The sequence below is a fragment of the Rhinolophus sinicus genome, chromosome 9, assembly GCF_057876585.1.
Source record: "Rhinolophus sinicus isolate RSI-liver-muscle chromosome 9, RSI-T2T, whole genome shotgun sequence".
Lineage (NCBI taxonomy): Eukaryota > Metazoa > Chordata > Mammalia > Chiroptera > Rhinolophidae > Rhinolophus > Rhinolophus sinicus.
The window spans coordinates 17,590,869-17,616,291 of record NC_142509.1 but is presented as its reverse complement, the minus strand read 5'-3'; the positions used below and the strand labels follow the sequence as shown (position 1 = coordinate 17,616,291).

At 47.8% G+C, this 25,423-nt stretch overlaps 2 protein-coding genes across 2 annotated transcripts in view; one reads left to right on the top strand and one right to left on the bottom strand.

Annotated features, from left to right (window-relative positions):
- Positions 1-960, bottom strand: part of PI4KA (phosphatidylinositol 4-kinase alpha) — a 112,247-nt gene extending 111,287 nt beyond the window's left edge. Inside the window, exon 1 of the mRNA XM_019710135.3 lies at positions 724-960. Within this exon, the coding sequence (XP_019565694.2) occupies positions 724-945 (222 nt within the window). The 5' untranslated portion in view covers positions 946-960. The remainder of the gene's footprint in view (positions 1-723) is intronic.
- On the top strand, positions 960-25,423 carry SNAP29 (synaptosome associated protein 29). The gene is made up of 5 exons (XM_019710166.3): positions 960-1,572; positions 10,833-11,029; positions 14,994-15,079; positions 16,975-17,073; positions 22,169-25,423. Exons 1-5 carry the CDS (start codon positions 1,339-1,341, stop codon positions 22,324-22,326), a joined length of 774 nt encoding a protein of 257 aa, XP_019565725.2. The 5' UTR covers positions 960-1,338; the 3' UTR covers positions 22,327-25,423.

Below are 25,423 nucleotides of genomic sequence, written 5' to 3'. Positions count from 1 at the left end.
TTGAGTTGTCTTTCACCTTTCACCCAAGATAAGGATTTCCTCTGGCATAAGTTCTCCTTTCTCCTCTGAAGCAATCCCCAGTTCAAGTCTCTGCCCACTGACAGTTTACTCCCGCTTCTCTGCCACTGTCTCTTCTTCAAACACAATCTTTTACTCAATCTAACGCCCACTCAAGTCTCACAGAAAAACAACCGCGCAGGAGATCTGCGTTTCAGAAAGGACTTTCAGATATACTATTTCATCTGCCCTTCACAACACCACCGAGCCGGCAAAGCAGATTAAAAAAAAGCACCCCCATCTTACAAGAAAGGCATCTCTCCAAGGTCACGGAATAAAAAGCAGGGGAAGTCGGGAGCAGAGCCCGAGGTTTTGACCCTGGTCGTGGGCTCTTCCCATTGCCACCCCCGCCCCAGTGACGTCACACAGTGTCCCCTAGGCTCGAACCCCGGCCTGTAGCTCACACGTCCCTTCCACGCCCACCCACCGCAGCGCCCCCGCCTGTCCTTCCACATGGCCCCCTCTCCCACGACTCCCTCTCTTCACCAGCCCCCTCCGCCCACGGGCTTCCTCACCCCGCTGGCCCCCTCCGTTCACAAGCCCCCTCGCGTCACAGGTAGCTCACGATCCCCTCCTCGGCCTCCCGCAGATCCTCGCCCCGCCTCCCCGCTTTGCCGTCCCAATCCCCCACAACTGTCAGCCTGTGGCCGGGCCGGCCCAGGATACCTTCTCCAAGGATGCCGGTCTCTGCACGGCCAAGGAGCGGGCCAGGGACAGGACCGTGTTGAAATAAAAACCCCGCGAGGCGCTGGAGCCGGAGCCGCAGCCGGAGCCGCCGCTTCCCCGGGAGGCGGCCGCCGCCATCATCAAGCGCGCAGCGGCGCTATCCCCGGGCTTCGAGCACCCGGCCAGCGAGCACCGGAGCTCACCGCGCAGGCGCGGCCGCATCCGGCTTCCCCGCCACGTGACCACTGTGTTGCGGAAACTGGCAGGGGCGGGGCCGCGGGGCAGTCCCACGGCTGGAGGGGGGGAGAAGCCCGTGCGGTTGGCCGCGGCCAAGCGCGCCGGGAGTGGTCCCCCCCGAGCCGTTGGGCATGATGGTCGGCTCCGGAGGCGGGGTCGCCCAGTGACGACGGGCGGAAGAAGCTCGCGCTGCGACCGCAGGGTCTACTGGCGGAACGGTGCGTGGGACGGAGGTCGGCGGCTCTGTGGGGCCGAGCGGCGGGCGCTTCCCGAGGGCTTCGGGAAGGCGGCCTGGACCCCTGCGGGCCGTGAAAGGCCGTTCCTTGCCTCGCCTGCGCACCTCCTGCTCTTGCCCAGAGCGAGCCGAGCGCCGGCAACATGTCGGCCTACTCCAAAAGTTACAACCCGTTCGATGACGACGCGGAGGATGAGAGCGCCTCGCCAACCCCGTGGAAGGACGCCCGCGACCTCGACGGGCCTGGCGCGCCCGCGGACAGACAGCAGTACCTGCGGCAGGAGGTGATGCGCAGGGCCGAGGCCACGGCCGCCAGCACTAGCAGGTCCCTGTCCCTCATGTATGAGTCCGAGAAGGTCGGGGTCGCCTCTTCCGAGGTGAGTCTGGAACATGGCTGGGCTGAACCTGCATTGTCACACGGGTTCAAAATGTTTGTTCGCGATCTTCGGGGAATTTCCAAATTGTCTAGAATAGGTTCTTGTACTTGAGTGACTTGATGATTTGTAACAATTTGTCAACTATGTAGAGAGACGTGCCTTTTGAGTACTTGAGAGGCAGTTTACATCCGGAGACTTTTCCTTGCCATTCGTGTGTTTAGTTGATTCTGTTTTTTCTACTCCTAGTTGAAAGGTACACTCCACTGTACTGTCCAGGTAGGTAAAAATTCTGAACAGCCGAGCACAGGTTAGGGAAGTGGAGGATCTGTTTCCTTTACATAATGTCCTCATCAGAAGCCTGGCCCCAGGGCTTCAGCCGTTCTTCCCTGAGTGACCCAGGATGGATGAGGACTGTGTGGGTGCTGGTGTCTGACACATCAGAGCAAATGGGCCTTGAGTTCTTTCCCATCACTGACCACTTCTCCTCTTTGCACTAGAGACGTTGAGGTCTTGTCTTCCTGGACCTTGCTGAGTAAGCCAGAGCCCGAGTTCGGTGGAGTCTAGGGCCTTGCTTCCCAAATCCTATCAAAGATCTAAAGAGACAGTGTGTGGTTGGGACAGTCCATTGCTCCAATTCACCTTTGCCAGTTCTTTCCATGCATAGAAGTTTTCAGAGTAGGACCTTAAGTGAGGATTATTCTTTTTTAGGCACCACATTCTGTCCTCAGATGACTAGTGAAATGATTTCGTGTGGGCATTTGTTTTTAAGTATTAAAAACTGTAATAGTAGGTTATTGACATGTCAGCTAAGAATAATTAATCTTAAGCATATGTAGCTTTGAAATGTAGTGCTGGAAGCTAAAGTGTTGTCTTCCTCCGTGAGTCTCCTTGTAATTCGTTTCTCTGGCGAAGTTCATTCTGACCTGATCACTTATGGTCTTGGACAGTTTTGAGGTATATTGATTAATTTCTCAAATAATCACCTCCATGATTTCCCCATTGCCCCCTTCCTGGGTGATTTTCCCTCCCTACTTCTCCCTGTTACAGTATCCCTCATCGGCCCATCTCCCCATCCTTAGCCTTGTTGACGTTTAGCTTGTAGTTCTTACGTGTCAAATCTACTAGATTCCAATGTTCGAGTCTAAATGGAAAGTGTTGACTTCGTTTTGGGAGGATTACCTGAGGTCCTAGGACCCTGGTGGAGGGGTCACTTGATTGAGTGTCCCAGGGCCAAGGAAGCCAACTATGAACTGTTTGAAAAGACACCTTTGGAACCAATGAGAACAAATGAAGTAGGAAATAAGAATGATACAAAGTTAGGTGTCATGGCCAAGGATAAACTTGGCTTTTCAGGCTAAGGTTAGACAAGAGGAGTGAGGCAGAGGAGGGATGTTCCCAAGGAAGAGAGGAGCAATGCAAAGGCACCATCCCAGCGCCGGAGCTCCTGGGCTCCTGAGCAGGGAAGCGATGCACAGGATGGGACTGGTTAAGGGCCTGGAGGAGGCAGCTTAGGAGCCTTTCACAGTCAGAGGGAAGGTCTGTTCTCATAACTAACTAACTAAATAAATAATCGCATAATTAACTAATCCCATAACTAACTAACTAAATAAATAATAAATAAATAAAGAGAGCGCCAAAAACAGAGTAGATGTGAGTTGTTTCTTACAGATTGTGTTGACATGTCCCATGCTGCCCCCAGAGGTCCTTCTCTATGTAGTGGGGACTGTGAGCACCTCAGGCCTGTGATGCTTGGCCCTGGGCCAAGCTGCCGTTGGTGTGAGTGGTACATTATGATCATGACTGGGCAGGTGACAGGCTCTCTCACTAACATAATTACGTGTTGAATTTTTCCAGGATTGAATCAGTTGGCAATTATTGGAGGCAGGAATGGTCAGCACCTCTGCCCTATTCTACCCCATACTTTCCAAACTGTCTTTGGATCGCTCTTACCACTCTTTCATTCCCCTCGGAGTGGCAGTGGGGGGTGGGACAAGTGAGCTCTTCCTGCCACTCAGTGCACCGGGCGGCTCCCAGCAGACCTGTGTCAGTTGCTCACCTCCCAACTTAGATTGCTGCCTGCGAGATACCCAACACCATGAAACATGCCAAAACATGACAGGTTTTTAGAGAGGATGGAGTTTACAAATAATATTGGGTTGGGAAGGTCATAATTCAGTCCCAGCTTGGCAGAAGGAAGAACATTACTTAGTCAAGTCACCTCTAGCAAAGGAAAGCTACCCTGCTGTGAAACCTGGCAAGATTAGTTTCTCACAAAGACTAGCCACAGGTCATGACCGCCAAAGGACAGAGGAGAAGTAGAAAGGGCAGAGCAGGTTTCACCCAGCTGGCCTGGTAAGCACAGTCCCAGAACCATAGTCTTGTGGGCCACTCAGCTCTTCTGTTTTGCAAGTGTGATTTATTTTTCTTTTTCTAAGGTTTAATTTTTGTGAAGCTCTAATCTAGTCACACGGTTCAAAATTTAAAACATACGGAAGGCTATGAAGTCTTCCCCACTCTCTGCCCCACAACAGCCACTTACCATCAGTTCCTTCAGTGTTACTGTAGAGATGGTCTGTGTATAAAGGCATACTTATAGTCTTTTTCCTTTTTTTTTTAAATTTTAACTTAAGCAGAAACATCCTATACATTCAAATCTGCACGTTGCTTAATAGGATTGGCGTTATTTCATAGGAACATATAACGCATTGCCTTTTTTTTTTTTTTTTTTTAGGCTATGCCATATTCCATTGAATGAGTGGGTTCTGTTTATGTAGCTAGTCCCCTAACGGTGGGCATTTGAGTCATTTGCACCTTTGGGTGAGCCTGTTTGCGTCCTGCTTGGACACAGTTTTTGTACACCCTTTCACCACCTTGGCCGAGGAGACTTGCCTGTCCAGGGCACGTCTCATCCCCTCGGGCAGGGAGCTGAACGTGCTGCAGTGAAGTCTTGTGGGGCCTGGGATCTCAGTTCAGGGGAGTCCAACAACAGATGTTAGACTGGGGCCTGAGCAGCTGGCACTGTAACATCAGTGGAAAGGGAGTGGTCTTCAATAGGATTCCAACATGACGCACTCAGTGGCCCCAGTCGGGACGTCCTGCACACCATCTCGTGCAGGGGCCGCACTCACCTTCTCAGTGTCTTTCCAGGACTCGGCAGTCACCGAAGCCACATGGGCATTTAGTTCAGAGAAGTGGATGAGAGGACAACACCCTCCTCACCCAGGAACAGGGGCCATCACAGCCATCTATTCACAGTGTCTCCATAACTTAGGGTGGTGCCCTCATTCTCTGGGAAACTGGTCTTGGAGCAGAACCTTCCCCATTCCAAATGAGGGGAAATACTGACCAGAGCCTCCCCTCCAAGGCAGCCTGTGATGGTTCTGATGTGGCCAGAATTCATAGCACAACCGTGTCCTGATACCAAAGTAGATGGAGGGGGCAGACATCTGCTAGGTAAAGTAATTCCCCAGTAGATTTCTAAATGTCAGCTATGGAGGAGGCGCAGTCTCTTGCTCAACTTTCTGCCCTGTACTTCTCAGCACAGTATCCTTTATGTAACTAGGTGCTCCCCAAGTAGTTACCAGGTGAATAAATGACCTGAGGAAGGGAAGGAAAAAGCAGAAGAGGGAGCAGAGGATTGATTGGACGTGGATGAGAGATTGAGGTGGGAAGAATCATTGAGCTTTGTGACTCTGGATAAAATCCCCCTCCTGATGACCCGAAAATGCCTCCTTAGGCATTTCAGGCCATTTCTACCATGTGTAAGGGATTGTGATAGATTAATGTCATTGGAACACATGTTTACCAATAGGTCTGTTCTGGATTTACTTTTCATAAATTATCAATGATTAAATTTGATTTTTGGAAAGTTCTGGAATCCCAAGCAGACTTGCTGGCTCTTTAGCTGTAACAAGACACCTTGTGAGGATGAGTTGTTACGGTTCCGGTAGGTCGGACATCCCACACCAGAGTTGTGGCATCTGGCCATATGTGCTGCTGCTTCCTGGGATGTCCTCTTATGGCTGCCATGTTGTCCTGAGGGACCTTGCTTTGCTGACCAGGTCATATGTGGTGGGAAGCTCGGGGGTGTCTGCTCTCCAGCCTTCTGCCTCTGAGTTAGTGGTTCTGAGAGTGGGAAGTGCTGTTGGAGGTATTGTTTGAGGGTCCCCAAGTGCACCCTCAGGTTCAGTGATTCCTAAGGACTCACAGAACTCGGCAAAACGGGTATACTCACGGTTCTGGTTTCTTACAGTGAAAGGATACAGATTAAAATCCTCAAACAAAAAAGGCTCATAGGACAGAGTCTCGGAGAGACCAAGTGCAAGCTTCTAGTTGCTCTCTCCCAATGGAGTTGTGTGGACAACATATACATCCCCAGCCAGGATGTACAACACACAGAGTATTGCCAGCCAAAGAATCTCACCCAAGCCTGGGGATCCAGAGATTTTACTGGGGGTCAGCCATGCCTACAGCGCTACCTGGCTGCCTTTAGTCTCCAACCCCTCCAGCAGTCAAAGTGTGGCCCAAGGACTCCATCATACATAACATGTTAGCATAAACGATCTGGCATGGCCTAAGGACTCAGTAAACAAAGACATTTTTATCAGGGTGTTTCAAGGGCAAGGCACCGGACAAGGCTTTTCTTTGGAATGTGCAGGATGTGGACAACCCAGGCCTGCCGAGTTAGTCCTTCTGGGCCCGGGTCAGCCTGCACACACATGGTGAGGGGCACCAGCATTACCACCTTTGCCCTTGGTGTTTTGTTATGCAACTTAAGCCTCGGTTTGTGTTTCTGAATCACTCCATGCTACTGTCACGTGCTTCTGCAGTGACACAGAGCCGGTCTGCGCATGCTCCACACGTGCCCATGCGTCCTGCCAGTGCTTGTGCACGTTCTGTTGGAGGAAGAGCTACGTAATGAAGATACATTTCAAGTTTCTAGATTCAGCTTTTTGACTCCAAATTGACTTCTGCCTACTTACCATTTGATACCCGAGTTTAATTGCCAGCTCAGTGTGAGAGACTTAGTACTGACACCTTTTCCTCAGGAACTCGGGGCATGGATCAGTCAGGGAAGACTCAGACCTGTCTGACATTCCGAGGCCTTGGCGATGCATTGAGGTTGGGGTCTGGTGGTCACGACTGCCCTCTGAAGGCCAGAACTCCGCCCCTTTGGTGATCCCCGCTGGGTCCTGCCAGGCCCCCCGCCTGTTCCCCTTCATGCTCACCGCACACTGTCCTCCTTCCTCTCTCAGTTCCCCCAGCTGGCCCTGTCGCCCCGGGGCGCTGCAGCAGCTGCTCCCTCTGCCTGAATGCTCTTGCCCTACCCTGACCTTTTGACTCGGACTTCTCAGCTTTCCATTTCTCACCCCATTGGGGAGCCTCCCTGACCCCCTCCTTAAACCAGGCCAGGAGTCCTTGCAAGAGGCTTAACCCTGGCAGAGCTTTGATCTCGTTTGCATGTATGATGGCTTTCTTTCTGTCTCTCCTGAGAGACTGGACGCTCAGTGAAGCAAGGACCCAACTTCCTTTTTCAGATTTCCAGAACTGCAGTGTTGTCAGCAAACAAAAAATCAGATTTAACTGCCCTCATCATGCCCTCCGCTGGACTGTTCCATCAGGGCAGAGATTTGGGGTTGCTTAGTTCACCCCTGAATCCCACGCACCTGGAACAGCCTGGCAGAGAGAGAGTGGGTACTCGTTAATACCTATTGGCAGGTATCTTGCAGCATCTGTCATTGTGTGTGTGTTTTCAGAGAGCACTCTGCCAGCCATGATTCCCTGATGTCTTCGTGTCCTCACAGGGCCTTGCACATACTCCATCTGGCGTGTGTCACCTCACATCGGGCAGTGTACGCCCTACCAGGTTTTCACCTTTTTCTACTTCCCTTTGTTCTATCAGAAATGCCTATGCTTGACAGAAAGCCACAGCCAAAGAAGAATTGAGACACTCCCTGTCTCTGTGTTGTCCCTCAGCATTGCGCCACCAGCCAGCCAGATTTTTTTATCTGACTGTCTTTTCCAGTTTCACTTTAAAAAATTCCTTTTGGGGCTCAAGGGAGAGGGGGAAGGACCTGTAATGCTAACACCTGAGCCAGGTACTTTGTGTGGGTGCCCTTTATCCTGAGGGCACTTTGCAGAGCTCACAGCCCCCCTGACCTCTTCTACGACCACACATTCTCACAGGAACCAATGGAGAAGAAGTGACATGGCCCCTTTCTGGGGGACGGGAGCATGCCTGGGGACCAGGAGCATTTGAGCCCTGCCTTGGTCATGGCTGGGGTGCAGGGCCTGCCTGGCCTATCCTTTCTGTCCTGGCACTTCTGGTATTTCCTCTGCCAAGTCCTTCTTCCTTGTTGGTTAAAACTAGGTCACAGGCACATGGAGTCCAGTCCTTTCCTCTGCCCCTGAGCAAGGATTTTAGCAGAAGTTCCTCCTCTGACCAGCAGATCACCTCTGGTAAACACCAGCTTCCAGCTCACAGAAACGTCCAGACACCAGCATCCAAGTCTTGGCCTTCCAGCATCACAGCAGGGCAAGCCACCCCCATCTAACATCTAAATCAGACGTTTGGTTTCCTTACCAAGTCAGCACGGTGACACAGACTCAGAGTTTGAGAGACTGTGTCACTTGTGAACAGAAAAAAATAAAAGCTCACTGTGAATTGAGGAAGGTTTTATCAGCTACTTGTTACTGCTGTGATTCTCCAAATTGAGATAGAGAGGCTGAGATAGGAGGGCAAGAGATCTGTGAGACAAGCCAAGCCGTGATGGAAGAGCTCGCTGTCCGGGAAGCCGAGGACCTGCCTCCTGGTGGACAGCAGGGCTCTGGCCATCATCCCACCCCTCGCTGCCGTACATGCCTCTCCGGCTTCAGATTCTTCTGTTTTATGCGGTGTGTGAAATAAGCTGGGTGGGACTGAACTATTAGAAATATATCGACTCAGGGCCGGCCCGGTGGCTCAGGCGGTTAGAGCTCTGTGCTCCTAACTCCGAAGGCTGCCGGTTCGATTCCCACATGGGCCAGTGGGCTCTCAACCACAAGGTTGCCAGTTCAATTCCTCGACTCCCGCAAGGGATGGTGGGCAGCGCCCCCTGCAAGTAAAATTGAACACGGCACCTTGAGCTGAGCTGCCGCTGAGCTCCCGGATGGCTTAGTTGGTTGGAGCACGTCCTCTCAACCACAAGGTTGCCGGTTCGACTCCCGCAAGGGATGGTGGGCTGTGCCCCCTGCAACTAGCAACGGCAACTGGACCTGGAGCTGAGCTGCGCCCTCCACAACTAAGACTGAAAGGACAACAACTTGAAGCTGAACAGAATCCTCCACAACTAAGCTTGAAAGAACAACAACTTGACTTGGAGAAAAAAGTCCTGGAAGTGCACACTGTTCCCCAATAAAGTCCTGTTCCCCTTCCCCAATAAAAAAAAAATCTAAAAAGAAATACATCGACTCAAACACGTGAATGCTGGAGAAAATCATTTTAATTCTAATTTATAGCTCTCCCTTGTTCCAGAAAAGACTTACCTCAGAATGGACATGAAGATGACAAACTAAAGTGTTGGAAGAAGTAGAAACTCCAGATAAATTAGCAGATTTTTTTTGTCCCTGAGAATTAACCCTTACAAGATTTGCTTGACAAATTGAAGAACATAGTCCAGGAAATATTTTTCTTTTTACTTGAATAAGCCTGATGGTTTCTTCAGACATTTCTCATGAACTGGTGAAAAACACTTAAATGCTCAAAGCTGTAAAGCTCAGCAGTTCTAAGTTGTTTTCCAACAAGAGTTAAACAGAATTTAATAGTAAGTTCAACTAGTGTTTTAGTTTTTTTGTCTATACATTATGTTTTTAAATTTCATCCACTAAACATTAAGAACTCAAGTTATACAGTTGGGGCTCTAAATGTCCTAAAAACCGTCTCTTCACACATTTATATATGAAATGGGTTCTTAAGCCCATTGTTGGTAGTTTCGTTTTTATCCTTCAAATTTCCAGGGCGTTTGTTTAAATTGTTCATGACCTTGTTTTTAGGTATCAGAAGAGAATATCTCTAAAGATTATTTGCACAACAGTTAATAAAATTGCTGAGCCACAGGTAGATGCAAGAGTAGAAGATTGAGAGGAAGGCAGCTGAGGGCAGAGGCTGTGTCATGAGGTAGCAGAAGAAAAGCTTGAGGGGCTTGGGAGTCTTCTGGCTGGAAAGGCAGATCACAAGGGAGGGTACAGGCTGGAATGGCCTGAAATAGAGGCTGAAGCAAGTTTGGCACAAATAAAGGAAAGTGTTGCTTTGGTGGTGAGTTCACATCCACAACCAGAAACATCAGTTCTTGGGGAATAAGGTCTAAGCTGTCCCCATGGCCACGGAGTGTCACTCATGTACTCATTTGGCAAATTTACAGTGAGCAGCACCTTGTGAGTGAGGCACTTGAGACAAAGCAGTGTGCAAAGTAGGTCCCTGCCTCATGGAGCTTATGTGCTGTAAAGAATGTGAAACTAAACTAAAGCCCATTGAGGATAGAGAGTGGAGGGTTCAGGGTGAAAAGAGAAGTTCTGCTTTAGAGAAGGTGTTCAGGGAAGTGGCCTCTGAGTCACGGCCCAAATTGAGTAAGGAATGGAGTCATACAAGTATCTGGATGAGGAGCTTTCTAGGCGGAGAACATAGCATGTGCAAAGGCCTTGTGACAAGGTCACCCTTGTTACAAGTTTTAAAGCTGAAACTATGGATGAGCTGGAATCAGACATTAATAGGGCCCAGAAAGGACCTCAGAATCTATTCTACAAAATAGAGTTTAAAGACATGAGTAGGGCCAGGTGGCTCCGATGGCTCAATGGGAACTCCCATACCTGAAAAGAGAAAATACAAAACCATAGTCCATGGCACAGTGCCAGGTCAAAGCCAGTAAGAGTTAACAGGGCCAGGGAAGGGCTACAGCAGGTCTGCTGCCAGTGGAGACCCTGCAGTCTGACCCCTCCAAGCACACTTTGTCCATCTAACGTGGTTTTGTGAGCCAACCTCATATGGGCAGGAAGGAAAAAGGACTCGAGCAAATTAGAAAACAAGCAAGTAGAGGTGGGGCGGGGAGGGGAAGACAAAGGAGTGTGTTGTCGGAAAGGATAGCGCGCCCCTTACAAATGACAGTGTCTGTCCCTGTGTATGCTCACTGCGGGTTTATGAAGAGCCTGCTGTGTGTGGCCCTCTACAGGTAAAGGGAGAATTACAAAAATATATAATGCCATCTGTCATCTCTCGTGCTCCCCAGGAGCTCGTCCGTCAGCGAGGAGTCTTAGAACGCACGGAGAAGATGGTGGACAAGATGGATCAAGATTTAAAGATCAGCCAGAAGCACATTAACAGCATTAAGAGTGTGTTTGGGGGGTTCGTCAATTACTTCAAACCTAAACCAGCAGAAACCCCACTCGAACAGAATGACACCCTCAGCCCCCAGCCCAACATCAGGTAAGTGAGACTTCAGCTGTCTGGATATGAAATAGCAGAAAGCAGGGTTTAGTGCAAATGGTCACGACTCTCAGGCCACTTCTAGTGCCTTAAAGGGATCCAAGAACCCTGTAAGTTTCTCACTGGGAGGGATTCATCTGCAAGCAATTTGAAGCGAACGTTTCGCCAGCACTCCTGATTACCTTCATTTGTTTTGACACCCAGTCTGCAAATTCTGCATCAATTGGGTCTTCAGTAAATTACTGCTCCAGTAACTGTGACCCCAGTAACTTGAAAGAGATTGTTCACCTCGGAAAGCTTCCATCAGTACAAATGTGACTCACTTCACAAAATTTTTGCTTTAAAAAGTCCTTATAGTGAACTTTTCCGCATCTAATCCAATTTGCCATTTGGTTTTCATTTTAATGTTAGAGATTATTTTCCCCAAAAGTTTTGGCTAGATATTTAAATACCATGTGTTCAAAAATAAAAATTGAGTTTCTGCTAAAATAGATTACTATTATTCATATCTCAGATTGTTGTCTGTTTTTTATTGTAAAAAACAAGGTAGCCATGTTACAGGAAGTCTGCACCTTACCTACCATAACTCAAAAACTTAAAATTTAGTTTTTCCCCCTTATTCAGTGTTTTCCTAATTGTCACCAGAGTATTTATTTGGTTTTATAGCCTGCTGCTTCCATTTAACCCAGAAAAATATTTGATGTAATGAATGCTATTACACAGGTTTTATAACCATTTCTCTCTCCCTGTGTCTCTCTCTTAATTCTGAAATACAGAGCTATTCTTTAGAGGTATTTATTAACATACATAACCAACGTACAGTAAAGAGCACACATCTTAAGTGGAGAGCCAATGACTGTTTACATGTATATACACCAGTGTGGCAACCACGTGGATCAGAAAGTAGGGTTCAGTGGGGAAGAAATTAGGAAACTCTTTCCAGCACATAGTGGGACTGGGGAGAAACGAATGTAGGCAAAGGGACTGGTGGTGGCAGCAGAAAGGACAGACAGGTCAAGTTATTGGCACTTACGAAGAAGAAACGGTAGAAAAGGGAGCAGGTGGTTAGTGGGGCGCCCAGGAGCTGCTTCCTATGCATACACTACTGGCCAAGGTTATGAGGGGTTGTTTGTTGTTGTTTTTTGCTCAGCCGTAATCACCATTCACCCCAATTGTCCAACTTGACCCTGCTTTCAAGTATCTTGTCACTCTTTTCCCCTACCTGGAGTGGTTTGGTTTTTTTTCAATATGCACTCAGAAAGATGATTTGTGTCCTCGTTTTTGGCTGTGTAATTACCATAGGAAGTTCAGATATCCCCTTGCTTTGGACTGGGACATCCACCTCGCATGACCTCAGCAGAAGAGCCAGCCTTTGGAGAAGTGGGAAGCTGGCGAGTTTGTGATTGGCACTTCCCTGTGTCCTCATGCCTCTTCCCAAAAACTTCTTCTTGGGACTCATGGGACCTCCACAGCCCTTATCATGCTATAAAAGCTGTTAAGTTCCTGGGGCTCCCGGGGCAACTTATTTTTTTTGAGTATCTTGAAAACTCAAGGCTTTCCCAACAAGTGTCCCAGTAGTGAGGCAGCCAGAGTTATTAGGTTGGTGCAAAGGTCATTGCAGTTTAAAAGGTTGAAAACAATTGTAAAAACCGCAATTACTTTTGCACCAACCTAATATTTCGGTGAGGTGGGTTTCTTGGTGCCCTATGTGTCATGTATCTCATCAAGCCTTCTGCCCCCGGTCAGCTGTAGAATTCTTGCCATCATTTACTAAATGCAGCGAAACAAAACTTTTAAATGAAGCAACTCACTCTCGTTCAACTGTGTGTGGAAGCGGATCTGTGCAGCTATGTAGGAGAGGCTGCCCCACTGGCATTGCGTGGCTTCCTTCCTTCATGACTTCTCAGCGCCCACGCTCTCTCTGCAGGCCCGTTTCTGTGGCTAGGAGACGAGCTGCAGGAGCTAGGTCACTGATGCAGTGGGTGCTCAAAGGTGGGGAAGCTTGGCCCTAGGAAGTGAGGAGGTGACCTTTTGCGTGGAGCCAGTGTTGCGTGGGACCCTGCCAGTTGAAGGAGGAGGAAGGGGACAGACCCATGGCAGTCAGGGCACCGGAAAGGCCATGGCAATGGAGGGTATTGACTGTTTCAGAACGGGGGGCCCTTGGTATTAAGGCATGGCCTGTGAGCTCTTAATCCCTAAATTTTGAAAAATCACTACGATGTATAATTGCTTCTACAAAATGCAATATATAGTGAGTAAAACTTTTGTGATCCTATTAAAACCCTTAATCCATAAATACAGGAATATTTGTCTTTTAAAAGCTTTTAAAATAACTTTTTCCTGATCAAACTTCTGTCGAGTCCTGTGTACGTCCTTAACGCACAAACCCTTGGGCCGTCTCTAAAGTTTTATTTCTCTCCTGCTAAACCATTTTTGTTCTTGCTGACAACGTTTCATAAGCTTCTTGCTCTCATTTCCATTTAAAGCTCAGGGGGGATCCATTCAGGTCATAGATTTAACCACTAAACCTGAAACTCTTATTCAAAACTTGGTTTCTGACCAAGAGCTACTACTCTCTTGGACTTCTTCCCTTTCTTATTACTTCTGTCACTGTCCCGAGAATCGGCTTTCTTTGGGGGAGCCATTTTTCACAGAGAAACCAAGTTTTTATCATGCATTATTACTGTGTGCATAAGAGCACACAGAAAAAAGTCTGTTTTGAGGTGTGCGGGCCGGGTGGTGGCCAGGCAGGCTCCGAAGCCGTGCGTCTCCTGCCTACACCCAGGCCAGCAGCACATGAGGCTCTCAGACGTGCTTGAAGAAACAAGCTGTGTCTTCTAGATCTTCAGTCACTGCTTCTGAGTAACGAAATCCACAGATTTCTGAAAGCTCTGCTCTATTCTACACGTTGCTGGAGCACTAGGGGCCTGCAAAACCATTATCCCGACAGAGCCCCGGCTTGGTCCTAATGGGCAGGGAGCCATTGAAGACGTTACCTGGAGAAGGACATGTCAAGGTTATGTTAGAAAGATGCCCGGCATCCTGGGGTTAAGGATTGGAAAGGCGACGGACTAATCTCTAAGGGTAAAGAGGCAGGGCAGGAGGGGCCGGGTTTTGGGGGGACATCAGGAGTCAAGAGGACTTTTGTTTGCATGGATTACTGAGCATGGAGCTGTGCAGGGGAAGGGCGAAAATGGAGAGTAACTGAGGAGCCCAGCTTGGCCGATGAAGTAGTCAGGCTGCCTGTGTGGAAGGCCCAGCTTCAGGGGCACGTCCCACACCTGTGGGGGTTCAGTGGGGTGTCAGGTGCAGTCTGAGTATCTCTGAGTCGCTGAGGGAAGTCCTTGTCTACAGTTGGAGCTGGCAAACTAGGCTTTACAGGCCAGGAAACAAAATCAAAGGTATTTTGTAGAGACTTTTATATAATAAGAGACAAAAAAAACCGCAACATTTTTAGTGACAAAAATCAAAATAGGAAAATAATGATTGAGTACACTTTTTTTGTAATATAGATCTACTAACAAGAATGAAATTCTTAACTGAGGTTCAAAGTTAGTGTCCCCTATCATTGAATCGATCGATTGCTAGTGGACGTCTCTGAAGGCCCTTCCCCTCGTGGCCATATAGAAACAGGTTGTCGGGCTGGATTTGGCCTGTGGGTCAAAGTTTGCTGACCCCCGGTCTAAAGGACCCATTGTTTGTTTCATATGCTTTTCCACCTGGTGTTAGGATCCTCATTTTCCTGAGGGAGGGCCACCTAAGCAGATGCTGTGCTTCTGAAGCAGGGGTCTCGGATCGCCACGTGTGTGGCCAGCGGGTCTCAGGAGGTGCTGGTGGATCCCTGCTGTGGTCAAAGGAGGCATTTGATTGTCTCACGCAGGCATTACTTGAGAAGACGGGCTGCACTGCCACAGATGGTTTTCCTTCCTAAAAGTTGTCTTGTTTTCTTAACTTGTATCCAAAGGTTGAAAGAAGCTATAAGTACAAGTAAAGAACAGGAGGCACAGTACCAAGCCAGTCACCCAAACCTCAGGAAGCTGAATGACTCAGGTTAGTGGGGACCTGTGCTCCCATTCACATTCGCTTTCTATGGGGAGACCTCTGGATTTGGTGTTGGCCCTGAGTGGGTGGGAGACAGTTGGGTCTCCAGCTGCGGTCATCCCACATGCTGGGTGAAGGGATGCACCGCTCTCAGGGAGCTGGAGGTGTGTGTTACCATGGAGGGTGGGATAACGAAGTGGGAGCCTGCGTCCCATTGGAAATGAGCCTATCCCATGTAACCCTGAGTTCTTTCGGTAGTGAAAAGCCAACTGCAGGAAAACCTGGTAAGTAGAAAAATGGCCCCCCAAAGTTGTCCACGTCCTAATCCACAGACCCTGTGAATATGTTAGCTTATATGGCAAAAAGGGAATTGTGGTTGCTGATCAGCTGACCTTGAGGTGGGGAGATTATCCGGGGTTATCCATTTGGACCCAGTGTGATCACAAAGGTCCTTTCTAAGTGGAAAGGGAAGCAGAAGAGGAAGTGTCAGAGTGAGAGATTGAAGATGCTGTGCTGCTGGCTTGAAGCTGGAGGAAGGGGCCACCTGCTGAGGAATGCAGGTGACCTCTAGAAGCTGGAAAAGGCTAGGAATTGGATTCTCCCCAAGAGCCTCCAGAAGGAATGCAACCTTGTTGACACCTTGATCTTAGCCGAGTGAGACCCGTGTTGGACTTCGGACCTCCAGAACTGAAGGATGTTTGTTACAGCAGCAGCAGGAGACTAATACAGCCCCCAGGCCTGAGTAGACGGAGAATCAGCAACATGGACAAGGTGTGCAAGACAGAATGTTTTGTGTCAAATTATCCCGTTAACATCAAATGACAGGCCGAGAAGCATCCCTTACCTGGAAAGAAATTTAGGCCTCCTGGGAGCTTCTGTAGACCCCTAGAAAGCCAGGCACTTTGAAGGACTCCAGAAGTCAAATGCTTTCTGTGCTGCCTTCGAGGAAAGCATGTACCCCGGAAGCTCTGGAACCCACCACTGTCATGGTGGACACAACTAAGGAGAGGCCTGATGGAGGAAGAGCTGGGGTTCAAGAAAGACTAAGATCAACACCGTTCAGTATGGAAAAGTGAAAACCACAGGAGGAAGTGAGAGAAAACTGAAATACATAAACCTGGGGGGGAAAAACCCGAGCTCCTCACACCCTGAAGTGGAGTAGGAGCCCTACACTCCAAAGACATGATTTTAAGGAATTAAAGGCAGTTTTCATTTGTGTGGTGTACGTTAAAAGGTTTAAAAAAAAATGACACCACGTGTAGAATGGCTTCTGTAGGTTGTGCTAGAGGAAATACACTAAGTCTGAAAGGGATGTTTCCCCAAAAGCTGTAAACAGATAACAGACAGGCATTTAGAAACAAGTTCAAGGAGGATTTATTTCTTGGGGCAAATGTCCATTATGTAACATTTCTTGTTTCCTTGTTTTTTTCAAGTGTAAAGACAGTCTAGAAATTTCAAAAGAAAAACAGGAATCACCCATCATCCCATTTCTGTAACATAAGAGTTTTCGTTTTTAGACCTTGTCTTTTAGACCTTGTCAGTGAACCCTTGTGGTTGTGTATTATTGCAGTTCTGCCGTAGTGTTACTTGTATGCACCTGTATGCATCTCTTTCTCTTTCCTGAGCTTGTGTGCCAGGGTCGGACCAGGTGACCCTTAGGTTCAAGGTCTTTGATCTCCAAAGGGCTGCCTGCCCCCAAGGAAATGTCTCTCCCTCCCACACCAGCTTGCCCAGTACTCCTGCCCACCCCCCGCGTGTGATCCGTTCCCACACTCATATCTTCGAATGGCCTCAGAACCAACCACCTTATTCCTACCACCCATTTTCCAGATTAAAATTAATTTGGTGAAGCAACATTTCGAGAGACAGGAAGTTAACTGTTCTCCTGGTGTTTCTACACGCAGACTCTGTCTCTGGAGGAGCCAGTTCTGCTGTGAGTACAGAGGCTTACCCGAAGAACCCACACCTTCGAGCCTATCACCAGAAGATTGACAACAACCTAGGTAAGACTGGAAGCTACACCTCCCTCTGCAGACCCCTTACTTGAGACACTTGTCTTACAGGCACCTCATGCCGAGCCAACCAGTAACTCCAGTAGGCACCCAGGCTCTCAGGACCAAAACTGTGGCGTCTCCCTCTCCCTCACATGTCAGCTCCAACATGAGTTGTGTCAATCTCACCCTCTCCCTCTCTGGGGTCTACTTCTCTCCATCCCCACCTTTCATCTAGATCGTGACATCAGCAGGGACCAGGAGTCCCTGAGGGGCCGTACAGTGCAGCCAGGACCCTGCTTGCTTCATCCTTACACGTGGCATCCGGAGCCCTTGTTTCTTCCCCTGTGAACGAGGCTCGGGAACAAAATCTGCCTCTCCGGGCTGGGGGAGGGGTACATGAGCAACACCATCAAACGTGGGAAACTGCCGGGCCTTCTAAGAGCCGGGGCTTGTGTGGCCATTGCAGCACACTGACCACACAGCAGTTCCCTTACAGTCCAGGTCCCTTGCCCTGGCCTCTGGCCCCTGCCTGCCTCTCTACCCCTCCTGCCCTCCTCACTTTGTGGCTCCTGGTTTTTTCCTACCTCGCTGCCCCATCTTGCTAGCATGTCCTTCCTCTCGGTCTTTGCAGGCTGGGTCCTTCTTAGGCTGTGAACCTTGCTTTAATGTGGCTGCCTCTTGTCTCAGAACACCCTATTGTTTCCACTGCAGTGGCTTATCTGATGTCTTCCTAACCAGACTATACATTTCTGGGAACCCAGGAATATGTCAGTTTGTCACCCCTTCACACCCAGGACCTAGCAGGCAAGCACTCAGTGATCATTCTTTGAATGAAGGGAGCGAAGTCAGTTACTTGAAGTTCAAGTGGAGGAGTGCCCTGTGTGCGGACAGTGGAGTTGACCTGTGAGCAGCTCCCATGAGCTGATTCTTGGTGATGTGTGAGACAGCACTGCCTCCTCTGACCTTTGCTCTGTGAACAGGGACCTCCCCCAGGGCTGCCTGGGTTGCTCGTCAGTCTTCCACCCTCATTAGGAGACAGCAAAATGAGTGAAACAAAAAGTCAAATGTTCCCTGCTCTAAAGGTTTGGGAGACAAACCTGAACCCCATGAAGATGCATATTGGGTGTCGGTGCACAGGCAAGAGGGGACACAATGTGGGCCCCTTCCTTGGTTCACCCAGAGTAGCACCCTTTCCAGCAGCCCTGAGTGAGTGGCATGGACAGCACATTAGGGAAATCTATACCCTTTTTCTTTTCGGTAACATTTGCCTTCATTTCTGAGTGCATAGATTCATTGTAGAAAGTTCTGAAGTTAAGTAAGTGCCACGAGGAAATTAATACCCATATTCCTCCTAACAGTAGCCACTGATTTTGGTGCCATTCCTTCTATTTTCATTTATATATGTGCGCATATGTCTACAGTGTCAGATGTCCTGGGGATCATTCAGTATACACATTTCTGTAGCCCCTGTTTTTTGTTTGTTTGTTTGTTTGTTTTAGTTTCAGGTGTACAAAGCAACATAATAGTTACATGTTTATACCCCTCACAAAGTGATAACCTCCCTCCCCCAAGCTATAACCTCTCTGACATCTTATGTAACTGTTACAATACCATTGACTGTCTTCTTTATGCTAAACACCACCTCCCACGACTATATATACACACACATTTATATATATGCATACATATAAGTAATTACAGTTGACATACAGTATTATTCTACTTCAGCTTCAGTTGGACAGCACAGTGGTCAGGCATCTACACCATCTATGACGTGATCCCCCTGATAAGTCCAGTGCCCATCTGGCACCTTACATACTCTTTACAAATTGTTGATTATATTCCCCATATTGTATTTCGTATCCCCATGACTATATTATATCTACTAATTTGCACTTTCTAATCTCTTTACCTTCTCCCCCCTCCCATCTAACAACCAACAGGGTGTTTTTTTTCCTATATCTGAGCCTGTTTCTGTTTTGTTTGCTCATTTATTCTGTTCTTTAGATTCCACGTATAAGTGAGATCATAACGGTATTTGTCTTTCTCAGTCTGACTTATTTCACTTAGCATTATGTTCTCAAGCTCCATCCATGTTGTTGCAAATGGTAAGATTTCATGCTTTTTTATGGCCGTATCCCCTGCTTTTTCACTTAGATCTTGACTACTTTCCTGAACCTTTTTTCCTAAAATTTCTTTGAAGAGCACTTTAGCAGTTCCATCCCCTGCTGTTCAGTAGTTTGCGACGGCAAATAATCCTCTGTCCATCCCAGTGAAGAAATGTTTGGCCACATTTTGTAGCTAGATTACTAGAAAGGGAATTATAGTCAGGGAACCTTCCTTTTAAACATGAAAAGAAATCTTCACAGAAATGAGGCGGTTGTTTTAGAGAACAGCCATAAGCAAGAACAAATAAATAAAAGAACTGTAATTCCACTGCCCACAGCTCACCACTCCTACCCTTGGTGTGAATGGCAGCACTAGGCCTGCACGGCTACGAGGCAGAGGGCCCATCTCAGCAAGCTTCTCACCCTGGCAGCTTCCATACCAGACTCCACCTGCCCTTTGCCCCCAGAGCCCAGGGAAGCCCCAGACAGCCGTGCAATGCTTCTGTCCCCTGGACTCTGCCCCGGAGCCAAAGACTTCAGGCAGAAGAAGGTGCGTCTGCCGATCTGACCACTCCAGAGACACAAAGGGGATTGAAAGCCTTCCGTCCTCCCCACCATAGGTTTCTCGAGAGGAAGGAGAGAGACCTACAGAGGGTACAGAATTCAGAATGTCCAGCCCACCCCTAGAGGCTGAGGGTGTGCAGTTGGCATGAGGACTTGCAGCGTGGCGTAGAGGAGGGCTGGGTGGAACGGGGAAACTCCAGATGTCGGCCACCAGGCCCTGCTGACACTGGCTGCCCTGGCAGGTTTGCTCTTCCCTTTTTACCACGCCCTCCCTGTCTCAGGGACTAGTGCAGGCGCCCCCTGACAGCTCTGCCTTGCCTGGTGGCTTTACTTTATCACACTTTCTCTCTCAGTGTAGCTATTCTTTGCTGTCCCAGCTGCTGACAAGCTTCTCGAGGCCAAGAGTGACTCAGGTTTTATTCTTCATAGTCATGGGTTTCAAGAAACTCAAGAAACATAGGGCTGAAGATTGTTTTGTTTTCATTGATCCAGTTTAGATCTGTGGTATCAATGCCAGTATTTCTATATTCTGACCTTTTTTCACTTAGTGTTTTATCTTTAATTTAGCAGTAAGAAGGCTTATGAAGCACTACCTCATCTCTCTTCCCTCTGACTCTTTCCTGTCCTGCTGTTCTTAGCAAAGGGGCAGAAAGCAGCTCTGGGAATGCCCCCTACTGCACGCACACACACACACACACACACGCACGCACGCACGCACACAAAACCTGGGCAAGAGGCTTTATTGTTCACCCAGACAGAATCAAGTCAAGACTCCTCTTTGCAGTTGGCACAGCCCCATCAGAGGGTCCCAGAGTCCCCCCGCATGTCTCTCTCCCCCACTCACCGTCAGTTCTCTTATGTCATCTGTGCCAAATAAGCTTTTCACATACTCCTAAGGCTGGCCACAGAGTACGTCAGGGAATAGAATCTTATAGACATTGTTTGTCTTAAAAATGAACGTGAGGTTGATTTTTACAATTTTTGAAACAGAAGGAAAATATTTATTACCAGCAGTGGAAAAGTCTCCTGAGGAAATTAGAGAATGAGCTCAGAAGGAAACTGGCACCAGGGGGCTCCCAGAGGCTCCCCTCAGCTGTGGTCCGTGTCCTGGGCAGGATGGAGCTCACCTAAGGAGCAGGGTCCACATTTGCACTCAGAACAAAAATGGATTTGCAGTCAGGCCGGTGGAATTGGCCTTGATTTCCGCCAATGTTATACTTCCCCTGGGTGGAAATGGAGCTTTCCTTATGTTTGAGCTTGAGTTTCAACAAGACTGATAGAACCTAGCTAAACCTTTTCCAGAAGCAGTGTCCTCCACAGTTACCTGGGGCTCCACCAGCTGGCATCTCTGAAGGAACCCAGCACTTTCCATACTTCACTCCTTTTTACATGGGGACCCTGGGCTGTCGGGATCTGGACACCCAATTTGTGCAGAGGCCACTGCCTTCTTCCTGACCACAGAGTCAACGAAGGGCATGGTGCCAGCCCAGTTTTGGGACATGCAAGCTAACTGTTGTGCCCCAGAACATTCAGAGCATCAATGTGGTGTTCGTGGATCTGGAATTAGTCATGAGCGAAGAAGAAATGTGGGAAAATGTGAATTTTCATAGCACAGGTAAAGGGACCTCACAGCATTTGGGTCCATCTGTACATCTGTAGTTCATGTGTTTTCTGGCAGAGCACCACAGGTGGCAGGGCAGGGACACAGCCCCCCTTTCTCCTGCCACTAGCAGCGTGGACCAAGGGGGTGCAGCCTTCCCCACGGGGAGTCGGGCCGAAGCAGCCTGGATAAAGGGGCTCCTGTTGGACAGGTCTTCCCAGGTGTGTCTCTCTGACGTTTCCAAACGTAGGTCCTCATATTTGCCATCCCAGATCTGTGTTTGATCTAGTTTTAGGGAGCTGGAGAGGGAAGGACGGAAAGCAGGCACTGCCCACTAATGTGGGGTTTTTGCTTCTGAAGAGCAGACCAGTGGGTCTGGCTGTTAGTAACCGGCATACCTCTCCTAGATACTTACCATGGGGTCTAGGAAGGGAACATGTTTCCAGGCCCTTCTGTGCTCTTTTCCATGAGTACTACCTGATCTTTCAATTTGCAGCAACCTACTAGAGGGTTCAAAAGCCGCTGAAAAATTAATGTACATCTATATGCACTTTTCAAAAACACTGGCAGGACAAACACCATCATATTAACAGTGGTTATTTTGGGTGGGCAGTGGGGGGACAAGTGGCGTTTACATTAAGCACGTACTACTTTTTATTGAGTAAATTGATTTTCTTTTCACTTGCCCGTATTTTGGAAAATGTAACCAACGCCCTGGAGGTTAGCCTATTTTTTGAGGAAGAGGACTCGGTAATCTAAATGTCTCTGAGTACCTGGAAGAACAAGAAGCAGTTCCCTGTCACTGTTTGCATGTCCTTTTCCTCTCCCACAGATGAGCTGTCCGTGGGACTAGGCCGGCTGAAGGGCATAGCCCTGGGGATGCAGACGGAAATTGAAGAGCAAGATGACATTATTTCCCGCCTCACAACCAAAGTGGACAACTTAGATGTCAATATAAAAAGCACAGAAAAAAAAGTTCGACAACTTTAAAGACGGACAAGGATTTCTACTCCGTTGTGATGAAAAGATTCGAAAGATCTTCTTTTAAATTCCCAAGAAATTTCATTTATTATTTTAGTATGTAATTTAACATGTCTGCAAATGTTACGATAGAGTGGGTTTTAAGAGATTTTTTTGTTATAAGGAAGTGTGCTTCCCAGTTTCTGAGAGCCAGCCCCTCTTCCAGTTCTTTGAACTGAATGCTTAGAATTTTGGTCTGAGCACAGTAGCCTGCCCCTGAATATCCCAGGCCTTTGATTATTACTATGCTGGAAAGAGAAGAAAAAGTTGCATTTCTCACTTTAATGAGCATGTGGAAAGATGGGGGCAGAATTTCAATCCCTGTTCGCTGTATATGTCATTCTTAGGCCTTACAGTGAGTCAAAGTGCTAAGGGACCCTGTGAGCCAGATGTTTGTGGGGGAGGGTCCTTCCTTTCCACACTCGTTTAGTCATGATACCTCATCGCCACACACACACACACACACACACACACACACACACACACACACACTCTGAGCACATCGTGATTCTCTCAACCTTCTAGAAGAGGATCAGTGTGAGATTCAAGAATAGAAGATGTCGGCATTCTTTGCTGTTTTGTTGACAGATGTCACCTCTTCCCCTGGCCTCCATCCTTGGCGTGCATTTTAGTAGAAGGGGTTCAGACCAGCCCTGCTCACTGTGATGACTGGAAACAGTAGGGAATTGGGTGAGCCCTTCTTCCCTGTGCGCCCTCGTCTCTGACTCTCTGTCCATGGTTAGTAGCAGATACTCCACTGGCTCAAGGCTGCCTGGCTGGCCAGTTAGGAGCCCTTATTATAGAGAGAAGAATGGAGCATCACACACACATGGCCAAGCTGTAGTCTTCCTGCACTGAGCTGAGCCTTCTACCCTCTGGGCCTCTCCCTGAGCAGGCCACAGGTATAGCAGTGTTCATGCAGGGCCCGTGTCTCTTCACCCATCCATGGTGCCCACGCATTCTCCTTGCACGTCTTACAAGGTGACTTGACTCAGCACTTGGTTGTCTGCCACCCAGCTTCAGGACTGGAACTCCACAAATGATGCTGACTTTGTATAGAAGGATTTGGCTAAGAGAAAGGCCAAATATCATTTTAACTGGCCCCGTTCTTTAATTTTACAGAAAGAATCACTTAAAAGCATTCATTACAATTGATTTCCATAGTTAAGTGGATTTCTGTGTATTGGGACCTCCAACAAAATAATTGAAGCCATGAGACCCTTGTCTTTTAAAAAAGCAAATTAATGAAAATATTTTGAAGATGGTAAAAGGGACTGATTTTAATACAACAGGTCAGAAACTTGAACATAACAGTGTCTTTCACCTTGAACATGGCACTGACTGTGTGACCTTCACTTCCATTCTGTGGCCTATAAACAAAAGTCCCTTAAAGCAAAGGAAACTTCTTTAGAGTGCTGCAGCAAAGCAGCCGTATTTATGTAACAATTCATTTGTAAAAGTTCCATCCCATAATACATGAGCTTCCTAAAAATACTGACAGCTTCCATCGGCAGACGCTTTCTGTCAAGTTGCAGCCACCTCAGGGGGTCTGATCCACAATATGGTGACTGTCCCAGGATGTCATTATAGGTAATCAAATTAGATAATTTGTTTATTAGATGAGCTCATCGTGATTATTCTCTTGATAACTGGTAAAAGGAAAAATTTTAAACATATACCCACCCCAATGTAAACAAATTCACAGGGCTTTCAGCAAAATGGCTGCTCAGAAAGCATGAAGCCAGAGGGCAGAGCAGCCCGTGTATACATTTCCACTCATTCTAATTGTTTGTTTTTTCCTCTCTAACACCTTCCCCGCTGTCTGTCATGATAACTCTGCTTATCAGCATCAGGCCTAGATAGACCCATGGGGATTAGTCATTATATCTCAGACCCAAACTTTTTTTTCTTCAAATAGATACTGGGAAGGCCACCCACTACCCCCCACTCTCTTCAGCAGCCTTTCATTAACATAATGGGATTAGTGATTTAACTGACTTGAAGCAAAGTAGCACCTTATTTTATGTACCTTCACTGTCTTGTTGAATTGATGAAGTCAATCACCTCCCCCCCTTTTTTTTAACCCCAACTGTATGGAAGGAGAGTTACCCTCACTTTCTTAGAATTTGTCTTCCTCTGACATATTAGAAGGCTTTATCTCTTATTTTGTTCTTGTTCAGATGCTCTAAATCTAAGGCCTCGCCACAGGCTAGCCAGCAGTTTCTTTCTGCTGGGTCTTTAATCCTGCTCCTACGCCCACCAAGGACCATTTACTGGTTCTACCCTATAAAGCAAAGTGGCTGCATTTTCAGAGAACAAAGGAAGACCTGAGGAGCCCCCAGAATCTTCCCACATGATGGTGATGATCAAAAACAAAACATTCTACCCTCTGGACTAGACACCACTCCTGGAGCTACTCAGAGGTGCCAGGCTGGGCATGGCTGTGGGGTGGGCTTTGGTAGGACAGACAAGACCAGCGAGCCCGTCCTTCACCATTAGGGCCCACAAGACAGATTTTTATTTTCACAGTCGAGGTGGAAACAATCTGTGCCTTCAAAAAAGTGGCTTTTCTAACCTTTAGGTTTGTTATATATGAAGTGTACTAGCTTAAAAATAAGTGCATTCTCCTCCAGAGGAAACTATTTCTGACATCTAATGATGTGTAACATTGCAGTGGGGTTCCCTCGTGGATGTCTTCTTTTGCATTCTGTAGGAAAGGAGACCTGAGTTTAACTCAGGCGGCAAGGAAAAAAAAACATACTCGTAAGTGCATTTTAATTTCTCTAACTTTGTGAATGTGTAATTTTAAATGTACACTACTGATTTAATAAAAATCTTATACTTTGCCTATGTAGGCCTTTTCTGCAGAATTTTTAAAGTTACCAGTGTTGTTCATCTTCAGTGCTGATGAGTGAAATGTTTTGTGTGTGGAATGATCTAGTTATTATAAGTGCTTGTGGGAGGGTGGGCTTTTTGTTCAGAGTTTGTGTCAGAACAGCTCTTACGCTCCATGCCTTCAATTCAACAACCATATTCCATAAAATAAAATGTGAAGTTTTTAATCAAA

Excerpts from the sequence above, each read along its gene's own strand:
- SNAP29 (XM_019710166.3), top strand. The coding sequence starts at position 1,339 with ATGTCGGCCTACTCCAAAAGTTACAACCCGTTCGATGACGACGCGGAG. Across the intron at positions 1,573-10,832 it reads TCGGGGTCGCCTCTTCCGAG|GAGCTCGTCCGTCAGCGAGG; the intron begins GTGAGTCTGGAA and ends CGTGCTCCCCAG. Across the intron at positions 11,030-14,993 it reads AGCCCCCAGCCCAACATCAG|GTTGAAAGAAGCTATAAGTA; the intron begins GTAAGTGAGACT and ends TTGTATCCAAAG.